Raw genomic sequence first — 13,648 nt, 5'->3', positions numbered from 1 at the left:
TGAGTTACACCAAGCTTTGTTCCTGTTTATACAAGACGGCCGAGAAGGCTGATGATATCGATCACGTCCAGCCCTTGTAGCATTTGTATTCTGCTGGTTTGTGTATTGGCCCGGTGATTGTGCAAGCAACCTGTCCTCTTAAAAATAACGTCGCTTTTGGCCGTTTACCCGTATGGCCGATAGTGGATGTAATTTGAAAATGAAAAAAATGAAAATAAATTTGGGATTTTTTTTTTCAACAACAGTAAGTTAAGGGTCCTCTGATAGGTTGGGTGGGCAGGAAATTCTCATAAAGTTTCAAAACGTTATGAAAAAGTTAATTGAAAGTTTCCTCTTCTGACCTTACCGAGTAGGCCGGACGACTCAAACAGAAAACGGGACAGTACGTCACTTTTGTGAGTCGATTTCACTTCAAATTACGTCCAAATTTGGCCATAGCGCGCATACGAGCCAAAAGTGACGTTATTTTTAAGAGGACGGGTTGGTGCAAGAGGGTTACCTTGAAATGGCTTGGAGGATCAATGCCCTCGTGACCTAGTCCTGCTGGTTGGTGGTCTGGTCAACCAGGCTGTTAGACGGCGTTGCTTGCGATCTGATGTATGCTTCACAGTCCGGTTGATCAGGTATTCTTTGGGGGTGTTTTATCAAGTTCCCTTTCCAATGATGACTGAACCACACATAAAAAAATGGAGAAATGGTCATCATGTTAGGGTATTAAAAGTATCAACACAAGACAGAACACGAAACAATGGGTATAAATTGGATAAGTTTAGATTTAGGAAAGACGTCTTCAGCCAGGGTATTGTGGCTGCATAAGATTTCTTCGTGAACTCTGTAAGAAGGCTAGTTATGCCTCCTTATGTATAGAGGGAGAGTATTGTAAAGTCATTTGATAGTTGATAGAATTGCCTCTCAGCGTATCCATTGCACCTCTATTTATCAATGGGTCTATTTTGCACTTTCTCTTACTGATCTCGTAAGAGAAAGTTGATGCTACATGATATCAGGCGTGAGTTATCGGGAGGAAGACTGGCTCTAATTATTCAGAGCGTTGAATAATTATATTCACCGAATATAACTATTGTCAGACTCAGGCGTCCAGAGTTCAAGTCTCAGGATACGCAATTGTATATACAATTGTATAGGTAATTGTATACAATCGACTTGAGAATGGTCCAGGACGGACCGAAACGTCGTCGTCCCTTCAATTTCTAGTGTGTGGTCTGGTCAACATACTTCAGCCACGTTATTGTGACTCATCGCCTGCGTATACAGTATCTTTAGAAATGATGTAGGTTACATCTGAAAATTCCGTTTTTAATACACGCACATTAGGTCTTTCCTTCACCCTGAAACAATACGAGAATAATTTGTACATATAAATATATAAACACGTATTGAACGGGGTGACAATAGCTCGAGCTACCCCCATCCCTTTGCGTATATATTTCGCGATAAACACATTTCAATTCCAATACGTTGTAATAACCCACAAGTCTACCTTTTGAAGCTAATGGAATTCAAAACAGTTTACGGTGCTGTGGAGGCTCGTGATCCCACTATATGGCCTTGATATAGGTGTTAAGGGATGGATAGTGTAGGGTGGTATAGGTGGTGTGTGTTAGTAATGCTGGGTTATTTGAAGCAGAAGAAATCATTTATCTGTGAGTAGTGGTGATGTCGAGTCTTTTGGGGGAGTTTAAAGGAGGGTTTTAACGATCCAGGATCACCGCATTACCAAGAAGGAAAACATTGTACTAACGTAATGTGTTTGTCTAGATCAGCCTCTAGTCGAGAGCTTCGGTACCTTGTCACTGTCACTCTTCCTGTTCATTTTCTCCACAACTATCTGCCCTTTCCTTTCCTCGTTCCTGCCTTTCTTCCTCGTCTTTCCCCGTGCCTTGCCCCTCCCTTTTCCCCCTCCCCTCCCCTTCCCTTCCCTCTCCTCCCTTCTCTCTCCCTCCCCTCTCTCTCCCTCCCCTCTCTCTCCCTCCCCTCTCTCTCCCTCCCCTCTCCCTCCCCTCCCCTCCCCTCCCCTCCCCTCCCCTCCCCTCCCCTCCCCTCCCCTCCCCTCCCCTCCCCTCCCCTCCCCTCCCCTCCCCTCCCCTTTCCTCCCCCTCTCGCATTACCAAGAAGGAAAACATTGTACTGACGTAATATGTTTACCACTAATCGTGAAACGTAATTCTCCTCTGTAGCGATGCTGTCAGATGCTGGGAAATGGTGGCAACATTGGCTGGAGAATATTCCCCGTTTGTGTTCTTCCTTTTATGTTGACCAGACCACACACTAGAAGGTGAAGGGACGACGACGTTTCGCTCCGTCCTGGACCATTCTCAAGTCGATTGCCTTTTATGTCCTTTGTATGGCGATGATAAGGAGCAATTTTGATTGTCGCTGGACGCAACACTTGAATGAAGAAGATCGAAAGGGTATTTTTAGCAGGCACTCGATGGGGAACTTGGCGGTAGTAGAGGTAGGTAACGGGTGGGGGGGTGCTGGGGAGGTTTGTTTAATTAACGACTCAACTGTTAAGGAGTTGTGTGGTGGTTGATACTGTTGACATGAGGGCGAAAACGACCCCCCCCCCCCAGTTACAGCCCTACTCCTGTGTTAGGTAAATCCAATACGGGCTCACTATAGCCCGTGCTGCTTGGAACTTTTTGTTCCTAGAAGCTGAATCTTGAACACCACCACCTTCACCACCACCGTGAGTCGGATGACTTGTGGCTAAGCTTTGCGGAGTTTTCTTAAGGCTTTGCTGCCTCTTCCAAGTGCATTATTCACGCCATAACGTCCTTTGGTTTATTTTTTTGGAGTGTTAATTTTTTTTGTCGTATTAAGGGGTGTTTGACATTTCAAGGTGTCAGCTTATAGCAATAGCTTAGGGATGTTCAGCTTTGTGTTTGTTTGTTTGCTTGTTAGTTGTGTGAAAGAATTCCAAGGTGACGTCAGGTTGTGTTTGACTGACTCATCAATAACCTGTCCTCGGGGACAGTGTTTAAACAGGTGAAGATGTGTGTGTGTGTGTGTGTGTGTGTGTGTGTGTGTGTGTGTGTGTGTGTGTGTGTGTGTGTGTGTGTGTGTGTGTGTGTGTGTGTCTGTGTGTGTGTGAGAGAGAGAGAGAGTGTGTGTGTGTGTGAGAGTGTGTGCGTGTGTGTGGGTGTGGGTGTGTGGAGCGTGCACGCAAAATGATGTACAATGTCCATGGTGGTACATTTCAAGTTTGTTGCTGTATAATGCATACATTTCTTCCTTGCATACAGCGTAGGTGCGCGTGCCCACGCACCCAGACGCTTTGTAAGCTATTCAATCCATTTAAACTATCGAGGCCGATGCATAGAAAACATTTCGATGTTTTAATTTTTAATAATACGTGACGTTTCTAACGGAGTGACCAATTACTCTCCCTGAACGTTCGGTGTGTTTGTTCTGTTGAACGTTTGAATGCTTTCCTCATGCTCCGATGAATTTAATATATAAGAACATACGAATTTCAATTTCATTCTATGCACCCCATACCCATCCCGTGGGCGGTGGTGTAAAGGATTACAGAGGCACATAATCGGTTCAGGAACTGAACCCTCTAGTTTGTTTAGCTAAGCAAGTAACAATCTTTTGACGCAAGGAAACTGCAGAAGGCCTAACTTGCCCAGATATAAACAGCTCCTCTTGAGATTCTCAAGAATCGACTTGAGAATGGTCCAGGACGGACCGAAACGTCGTCGTCCCTTCACTTTCTAGTGTGTGGTCTGGTCAATAAACAGCTCCCGTTTATATCCGCCCAAACTCATTTGCTTCTACAAAGCACCCATATATGAAATTGAAATAAGTTTATTGAGGTAAAATACACACAAAGGGATGAGGTAGCTCAAGCTATTCTCACCCCGTTCAGTACATCGTGTTAATACATACATAGACACACATCACAAACAATAAACATATTACCAAACATTCTGAGAGATAAACATATACATTTCCTCCCATATATGCTTAGCATATAGTATTCTTCATAGTACTTTTATAGTAGGTAATATTGAAATGGGAAGAAAATCAGTTGTTCAAGTAATATAGCTTATTTTTTTGTCTCCTCCCCATTTAATTGTGTCCGTTGATGGGATGTATTGTAGTTAATTTATTTACTGCAGCCGTTTTTAGTCGGCGCCTGATTATCTTGAGGCTATCTTGAGATGATTTCGGGGCTTGGCGTCCCCGCGGCCCGGTCCTCGACCAAGCCTCTTTTTTTGTTACACCCCCCCCCCCCCAGGAAGCAGCCCGTGGCAGCTGTCTAACTCCCAGGTACCTATTTACCGATTGTGAGTGATTGTATTCCACTTAAACACCAAGTGCTGTATGTTGAGACAATCTTCACGAATCACATGGAATACATGTACAATTATGCAATATATTTGTTCCAAATTATAATAAATTTGCAGCAATGATTTGATGAGCCTGGTTTGGTCGACGACCGGGCCGCGGGGACCGGAAACACCTCAAGGTAGCATATTCCAAATCTTAGGCTGTGTTGGTAATATGTGATGTTTTGTTGTTTAAGATTCGCTACTTGGCACGAAAAGTTCCAAGTAGCACGGGCTATGGTGAGCCCGTTGGTGTGATGTTTTATTTCTCACCCGCCAATGTGAACGTCGCCACAGGACACGAACAAGCTGATAAAAAGCGGGCCATGGTTGTCGCTCAAGGTCACTTCTCGAGCTGTGGTCCAATTGTCACTTGGGTGGGTCAGGCTAAACTCCGCCACCGCCACACACCAACCGGGCTGGGGTGGATATGTGGGCCTGCGGGCCGCTACAAGCAGCAACAGCCTGTTGGACCAAGCTCACACACCGGCAAGCCTAGCCTCGAGCCGGGCTTGGGGAATAGAACTCTCAGAACCCCCATCAAGCAGATGGTGCTATATTTCTCTATGTCTATCTATGCCGGACTATCTTCCAATAATGATTGTACATTGGACCAAAATAGTTGCTGAAATGCAGGTCGGCGTTCAATCCCCGACCGTCCACAAGTGGTTGGGCACTATTCCTTTTCCCCCGTCCCCTTGGTTACCTTGAGGTTACCTTGAGGAGCTTCCGGGGCTTAGCGTCCCCGCGGCCCGGTCGTCGACCAGGCCTCCTGGTTGCTGGACTGGTCAACCAGGCAGTTGGACGCGGCTGTTCGCAGCCTGACGTATGAGTCACAGCCTGAGTCCCATTCCAAATCCTTATCCTGACCCCTTCCAAGTGCCATATAGTCGTAATGGTTTGGCGCTTTCTCCCCCTGATAGTTCCCTTCCAATGGACAAAGATGTCCAGAGTGATCGACTTGCTGTGTGATTAGTTTTTTTAATAGACATTATAACTTACTGCTCACCATGAGTGTAATCTCGTCGATAATTTGATGACGGGTTAAAATTGTTGTAATGTATGAATGTGTTGCTAAAGTGACGGGATTGGAGAAACCAGGAAGTGATGGGTGGGTTGGTTGATGTATGATGTATCGTTGATGTATCCGTGGAGGGCCTTCGATAATATCCGCTATGCAAGGGCCGCTATTTTGATTTGATTGTTGCCGCCGGAGGCGGCTAGTTTATCGTGCAGCTATCGCTATCCACTGTCCAAGGGCCGCTATCCACTGTCCAAGGGCCGCTATCCACTGATAATGGTCAGTGGATGTCGCCTGTCAGCCAGGGGTGGACAGGACAAAAGAGGAGAGTAGTGCCGTCGAGAAAGCCGGAGCCGGTCGGCCGAGCTGACAGCACGCTGGACTTGTGATCCTGTGGTCCCGGGTTCGATCCCGGGCGCCGGAGAGAAACAATGGGCAAAGTTTCTTTCACCCTATGCCCCTGTTACCTAGCAGTAAAATAGGTACCTGCGTGTTAGTCAGCTGTCACGGGCTGCTTCCTGGGGGTGGAGGCCTGATCGAGGACCGGGCCGAGGGGACACTAAAGCCCCGAAATCATCTCAAGCTAACCTCAAGAAAGAGTCCCTCAAGCACTGTTGAGTTAGATGTAATCAACTCCAGTAGCTGCATGACAAGCTTCCTGGAACAGTCTACAACACCATCCAATCCTGGATGGTGTTGTGCTCCCCAGGCCCGGCCAGGGGCCAGGACGGACTTGTGAGAGCTTGATCCGACAGGCTGTTGTTGCTTGGAGGGGAGGGGGGGGGGCATAAAATGAAACGATCACCGGCTGACGCTCAAGTTACAGCCCCGCTCCTGTGCCAGGTAAGTCCACAAAGAGCTCGCCATAGCCCGTGCTACTTGGAACTTGTTGTTTAAGATTCTCTAATTGGAACAAAAACAACATGGCAGACGCAGCCATAGCTGTTTTAATCAAGGTTAACTGCTGGCATTAATGCCTATAATATAAGCAAATTCAGAAATTATCAAACCTCTTTGAAAATTTTGTTTGCTGTACTTTTCAAGTGCAAAAAAAATAATCTTGATAAATGTTTTTGTCTTTCCGAGATAAGGGGTTGGGCGGTGGTGTGGAGTAGGGGGGATGTGGGGGTTGGGGGGGGGGTGTAGTAACGGAGTGTGGCTGTGGGTGGTCAGTGAAGGTCAGCTAGGAGGAGTGGGGGGGTAGGAGGAGAAGGGGGGGGGCAGCACTCCCCCCCCCGAGTGAGTTACCTCACACCACTAGTGAAAGGTCACTTGGAGATCGACACCAATTCACTTCCTATGTAACTATGCAACGGTGACTAACGTCTAGTGTTGTTGTTGTTGTTTGAGATTCAGCTACCAGGGACAAACAGTTCCAAGTAGCACGGGCTATGGTGAGCCCGTAATGGATTTACCTGGCACAGGAGCGGGGCTGTGCCCAACGTCTAATTTTGGACTCAGGAGGAAGTTACTTAGGGGGGGGAAATGAGTTTGGGTCGAGGTTAATACAGTAATATTAATGTGGTCGAGGTTAATACAGTAATATTAATGTGGTCGAGGTTAATACAGTAATATTAATGTGGTCGAGGTTAATACAGTAATATTAATGTATTACAGCTTAGTAATGCAGTGGGAAGTGGCATTTGGGCGTTTGTTAGTTAATACAGAGTAGTGTATACAGTTACAGGTACATGACGACCACGCCACACAGCAGAAGATGGAGAAACGACGACGTTTCGCTCCGTCCTGGACCATTATATAGTCATGTGATAAGGGTTCAGGACGGACCGAAACGTCGTCGTCGTCTCTCCATCTGCTGTTGTTTGGTGGTCATGTCTTCAGCCCCGTTATTGTGACTCATCGTCGTCTCCACGAAGCTACAGGTAAACTCTCGTAGCCTAGTCATTCCATTTCCATTTTCCTGTTACGCATGAGATCTTGAGATGATTTCGGGGCTTTAGTGTCCCCGCGGCCCGGTCCTCGACCAGGCCGCATGAGTGTGTGTTGAACATTTCCCAAGGTAAATTGTTTAGCATGTTAAAATTATTTTAATTCTGTACTTCATAGTTGTCATAAGTACCTTTTATTTTTTGTACCAGAGTTGTGTGAAGAGGGAAGTGACATTTACATAGGGTCCCGCGGTGGGGGTGTGACTCAAATGTTTTCTCGTGGCCATACAACCTCACCGACGTGTTCAAACACCTAAGGTATCTGCCAACTTCTTCCACCATTTCGCGGTATAGTCAACATTGCATTGGTATGAACGCTCGGAATTGTTGTTGTTGTTTTAAATTCAGCTACTCAGAACAACAGAACAAAAGTTCCAAGTAGCACGGGCTATGGTGAGCCCGTAGTGGACTCACCTGGCACAGGAGCGAGGCTGTGTATATCCGCTCGGAATTATTTTAAGCAATCTTTATCCTAGCCATAAGATGGCACATTGTGTATACAGTCAAATTGGGATAATTCACATGGAACTTGTCCCCTGCGGCTCATAGGGATGAGGCTCCACGAGGGAGAGAATTGTGAGGGAAAAGCGCCAAGTCATTACGACTATATAGCACTGGGAAGGGGTCAGGATAAGGATTTGGGATGGGACGGGGGGGGGGAAGGAATGGTGCCAAACCACTTGTGGACGGTCGGGGATTGAACGCCGACCTGCATGAAGCAAGACCGTCGCTCTACCGTCCAATCCAAGTTATCTGTACTTCAAGAGAAACGTGACGACGGAGCGAAATCTCTTAAGAACTTTTTCCAGTGTTAGAGTAGTTAACAGATGGAATGCATAAGACAGTGATGTGGTGGAGGCTGACTCCATACACAGTTTCAAATGTAGATATGATAGAGCCCAGTAGGCTCAGGAATCTGTACACCAGTTAATTTACAGTTGAGAGGCGGGACCAAAGAGCCAGAGCTCAACACCCACAAGCACAACTAGTTAAGTACATGATCCCTCTCCACCCCCCAAAATGGCGAAGACGAGAAAGGGTCAGAAAATTAGTTTCAACTCACACTGATATGCCAGTTAGAAGAGAGGGTGGAGTTGCGGTCTGAGCGAGGGGGGAATTTAAGTGCCGCATTTAATCAATAGTTTAAGAGTAAGAGGAACAAGTAATTTGGGTAGAAGGGATTTTGTGTAATGGAAAGTTAATGTTAGAAATAGTATACAGACCATCAAATCTTGATGAAATTGAAGGTAGCTCACAGTGTCCAAGAGGGAACTGGATAAGCACCTCCAAAGGATACCTGATCAACCAGGCTGCGAGCAGCCGCGTCCAACAGCCTGGTTGACCAGTCCAGCAACCAGGAGGCCTGGTCGACGACAGGGCCGCGGGGACGCTAAGCCCCGGAAGGACCTCAAGGTAGCCCAGCCCTATATGGACAGATCAAAAGGACATCAATGTATAGTAGAGTTTGTTTACTTTTTGCTCATTTTGTATTTTTGTCAAATGCAGATTTAAAAAAATAAAAAATTCTGGGGCAGAGGATTTTTATTTCAGTTGGTCGAAGGTGGCTTCCTTTTCTCGGTGTATTCTAAAACATCCAAGGGGGGGGGAGGAAGGAAGGAAGGAATTTATCAGGGAAAAGTGCCAAGTCATTACGACAATATAACACTTGGAAGGGGATTCAGGATAAGGATTAGGGATGGGACGGGGTGGGAAAGAATGGTGCCCAACGACTTGGATGATCGGGGAGTGAACGCCGACCTGCATGAAGCGAGACCGTCGTTCTACCGTCCAGCCCAAGTGGTTGGACAGGGGGGGGGGCATCAGTCTGAATTTACTGCTGAACAACACGCCATAAGTGTGTTATTGAAGTAGGCAGCGAGATTGGGGGAATAAGCGCTCACAGGAAACATTGAGCATCACATGAATGAACATTTATTGGAGATAACTCAGGATGCTGGATTTCAGAAATGCAGTATTAGAGATAACTGTCTGGATGCTGGATTTCAGAGATGCAGTTTATGCTCAGTGAAGACAAGAATTAAGAAATTAGAATGTGAACCGAGCCTTGATAAGGTGACCTTTCGTCTGTAAATCTAACATCGATAGGCCTATCGGCGGTAGACGAGTACTATTTAATCTAGAAGTGCCGGGCTTTAATACCCACGAACAAATCCACAAGAACCGTGACGAGGATTCGAACCTACGTCCGAGATCATCCCAGCCGCTGCCTTAATCGACTTGAGCTACGACATGGTCAAAAAAAGTTGAAACTGTGATTTATTATTGTGACTTGTGTGTGTTTTAATACCCACGTTGGCGAGGTCGTGGGGCGATGATCCCCCCCGGAACCACTTGAAGGTAGATACAAGGTTGGCGAGGGAAGGTTGTGAATGTGAGCAGAGGGAGGGGTGATGAGGGGAGGAGGGTGGGATTCAGGGCGAGATGCAGCATCCAGATGAGCGAGGTGGGTGAGGGCAGTAGGTGTGAGGTGCTGGATGTGAGAGGTCGGGGTGGGTAGGTAAGGTAGCCAGTCAGCCAGCCTGGTGTAGCTTGTGTTTGTGATCGCCATGGACGCCGCGCTGGCCTGGCTCCCAGACCTTACCATGGCCATTGGATCGGTACACAAGACTCGGCCTCAGACACACATGTGAGTTAATACGCCTTCCTTATATTTTGTTTTCTGTGCGTTATTTGTGTATGGAGAGCGCGTTTAGTGTGTTGCTCTTTCAGCCATAACTGTTAACAGAGGGTTGTGGTTGTTTTAGAGTAGCACGGGTTATGGTGAGCCCGTAGTGGACTTACCTGGCACAGGAGCGGGGCTGTAACTGCTCGTAACAGAGGGGTGGGTGCCTCAGTTATATTGGTGGCACTGGTCTAGTGCAAGCGCCGGTGCCAGAACGTGTTAATTGGTTCCATAACAACCAGTAATGCCGAATACTGATCACATAACCATGTATGACTAACTATCCTACGAGATGGGGGATGTTGCTTAACTATATGAGCTACCTATTTTGTCACATAGCCAAAACTATGTAACCCTTCATATAATCTATGGTAGCTGCATCAATGCAAATTTGCCTAAGTAAGTTAATACAAAACGTTATGGAAAAACAAGTACTATCATAGTTATGTGCTTTTGTAAATTACTCTCAATTAAGTAACTACGTGATCTTACTTTTAAGTATAATTAAAGTCGTAAGGAATTAAAAAAAAACAATGCACATTGATATTTGTATATATTATTGTCTACTGGAGTAATTCTAAACGACACAACACATGCAGGATGTTATAATATGTCTGTTAGTGAAAGGAAGAATAATAGTAATACAGAGCTGGAACACGTTGTGTGTGTGTGTGTGTGTGTGTGTGTGTGTGTGTGTGTGTGTGTGTGTGTTATTAATAGCAGGCGCTGGTTATTTCGCTGACAGAGAGACGGAAAGCATTTGTCAACATTAGTGATGTGGACATTAACGCGTGTTGCAACACGCGACCTCTCAGTGGCTGGCTGGCTGGCCCCCGTGTGAGTGTCGAGTAGCAGGTACACTAGTCCATGTCTGGAACACTGGCGGGATACACTGTACTCTACCTGGTACTGGCGAGGGGTACTCTACCTGGTACTGACGAGGGGTACTCTACCTGGTACCATCAACGGTGTTAGAAAGATCTCATACACTCCAGTAGTGAACTTGCTCCATGGCATATATATATTAGCCAAGTGGTAACAGCTAATAATGACAATACCAGTAATGAGAGTCGCAGTTGTTATTATTTAAGCATTATTATTGTCGACCAGTTTGACGCTGGGAGGGCGATTGGCTAACAGTTGCGTTAGTGAGCGGGAAGTGAACAGAGAAGCGTTTTTGCAGGTCTTGGGGTCTTGGCCAGGAGGCGGCGACTACATGGAGACGGACCCGCAGCAGTCTTGAAGATGTAAGGTCAAGCCTGAGGCAGTCAGGCTTTGCTAAAGTCAAAGAACGTTGCAATCTTTTCCACTGGGTCTATAAATTGGCAGAAGTATCTTGGCAAATAAACGAGCACGTTGTTAAAGCACGAGTAGACCTTGGTAAAGCTATGTTGTAAAGCCTTGACTTATCCCGTCCCTTCCTCAACATTAAAGAACTTTTCATACCGGAAAGAGAGAACCTGCTGGAAAGGATCACCAACGCGATCTTAGACTAAGACGTCTAGGAACCTTCACAAAGCGCTGGAGTGACTATAGCCAAAAGGTCAGACAAGCAATACCGACTTCATGTCACCCCCACTTCTCCTTGACCTCCATAAGGACCCCGAAGAATGGGATCCACAGACTTCAGACTACGCCCAATAGAATGCGGGGAAGAATTACACAGTGGAAAAGCCAACAAAATAGGAATGACTCCTAAAATACCCAAGCTGTTTACTAGTAGAAACGGGGAGGAATTGAGGCGAAAGGCTACCAACACCAGCTCGCTTGGAAAAAGGCACAACACTAGCTTCCTGCAGCGGCAGGGTCAGAAGCCCGGCCTCCTATACCGTCTTCAGCAGGCTCTCCATGCCCTGGAGACAAGGTACTAACAACTAACCCACCTCCACATGCCCTGGAGACAAGGTACTAACAACTAACCCACCTCCACATGCCCTGGAGACAAGGTACTAACAACTAACCCACCTCCACATGCCCTAGAGAGGCCTACTAGGCCTACTGCAGAATGGACACTTTCTCACTAAAACCTAGAACCGAACAAAGATTGGGGAAATGATAGGGTCCATGAAAAACTGAGACAGGTCTAACTGATAATGACGAAGAGATGAATAGTATTTTTAATCAATATTTTATCTGTATTTATTAAGAACTTAACATTATGCCTTCAGTCGAATAAGACTATGTTGGTGGGGAAGAGGACGGGTTGACTAGTCTAGCAGTTTCCAGGGAGGATGTTATTAAACAAATAATGAAACTCAAGTGAAACAAATCACCAGGGCGGACCAAGTGTTTGCCAGTTTTTGATACAGTCCCACATGAAAGATTGATTAAAACGATAGAGGCTCACAATATTGGGGGGGGGGAGTGCTATACTAAGTTGGATTACGGCATGGGAATACCAAAGGAAACAGTTAGCGTAAATGGAGTTAAGTCAGAGTAGGAAAATGTTGTAAGTGGTGGGCCTTAAGGCTATGTCCTGGGACCTCTGTTATTCATAGTATATATAAATGATAGAGGTTCAGGTTTGGGCAGCAATATTGGCAAATTTGCCGACGATACGAAAATCGGGAGGGAAATAAATACAGAAAAAGATTCATTATCACTTCAAGACGATCTAAATAAGTCTTTGAAGTGGTCAAAAGATTAGCAAATTCAGTTTAATGCTGACAAATGTAAGGTTTTGAGGCTAGATAATGATGGTAGAGTTACAAGATACGAGCTTGATGGTGTTGAGATTGCGAAGTCGGATTGCAAAAGATATCCGGGATTTATGATCAGTAAGAATTTAAAACCAAAAAATCAATGTGTAAATGTTCTGAGTAAGGCAAATAGGACACTGGGATTTATTTCTCGAAGCGTTAGTAATAAATCACCTGGTGTTATTATTCAGCTACATCTTGCTCTTGCTAGGCCCCATTTAGATTATGTAATTCAGGTTTGGTCGCCGTACTATAAAATGGATATAAATTCACTAGAACGCGTCCAGCGTAGGATGACAAAATTAATCCCGCAAAATAAACACCTGTCATACGAAGAAATATTGACAATGCTAAATTTACATTCTCAGGAAAGACGAAGAATTAGTGGTGACACGATACAGGTGTACAAGTGGATGATTGGGCATGACAAGGGGATATTTAATTAGGGATTATAGGGTAAATATGTGTGCTAAGGGGGTACCTACCTCTCCCCATGCCTAGTGGTTGGCGGGAACGGGTGCCCTGAGTATATATAAAAACCCTACACCCCTTCCCCGAAGTGGCAAGGGGATGCAAGGTATTATATAAAAAAAATATCAACACAAACTCGAACAAGCTTGAGTCGCATTAGGATGCACCTCAAGCTGTATGCAACGAGATGTAATCAACACATTTGCAAGTTTAAACTGTGAATGCAGGCACAGCAGCCCTTGAACCGTGGGAGTGTTGATGTACAGACTGACAGGTCATCGTGGCCTCCTTACTAACCCCCGGGACCAAGACCGTATACCGTTAACTGGAATTATGGCCTCACGCTCACAATATTTACTTGGGCAGTGTCGGTGCTCGTCTGTTGGTGACTTAGAAGGTGGGAAAAGTGAGGTCTGTCTCTGTTATGCTCCGCCTGTTTTTAGTCTCATACCAGGCACGATAATTCA

The 13,648-nt window shown here is 45.8% G+C and overlaps 1 protein-coding gene across 3 annotated transcripts in view; it reads left to right on the top strand.

The window, feature by feature from the left end:
• The window catches only part of LOC123755329 (protein Aster-B), a 150,439-nt gene that overhangs the window by 23,442 nt on the left and 113,349 nt on the right, over window positions 1–13,648 (top strand). The window contains exon 1 of one of the 3 annotated variants that reach the window (XM_045737858.2): window positions 9,818–9,975. The exons of 1 other annotated variant lie outside the window; for it this stretch is intronic. In XM_045737858.2, coding sequence (XP_045593814.1) covers window positions 9,896–9,975 — 80 coding nt within the window. In that variant the 5' untranslated portion in view covers window positions 9,818–9,895. Of the gene's footprint in view, window positions 1–9,817; window positions 9,976–10,900; window positions 11,876–13,648 lie in introns of those variants that run through there. One more of the 3 variants, XM_045737855.2, reaches the window with a different exon arrangement.

Source organism: Procambarus clarkii, chromosome 20, assembly GCF_040958095.1.
Source record: "Procambarus clarkii isolate CNS0578487 chromosome 20, FALCON_Pclarkii_2.0, whole genome shotgun sequence".
Taxonomy (NCBI): domain Eukaryota; kingdom Metazoa; phylum Arthropoda; class Malacostraca; order Decapoda; family Cambaridae; genus Procambarus; species Procambarus clarkii.
The sequence above is the reverse complement of the archived record's forward strand: the minus strand, read 5'-3'. Positions and strand labels throughout refer to the sequence as shown.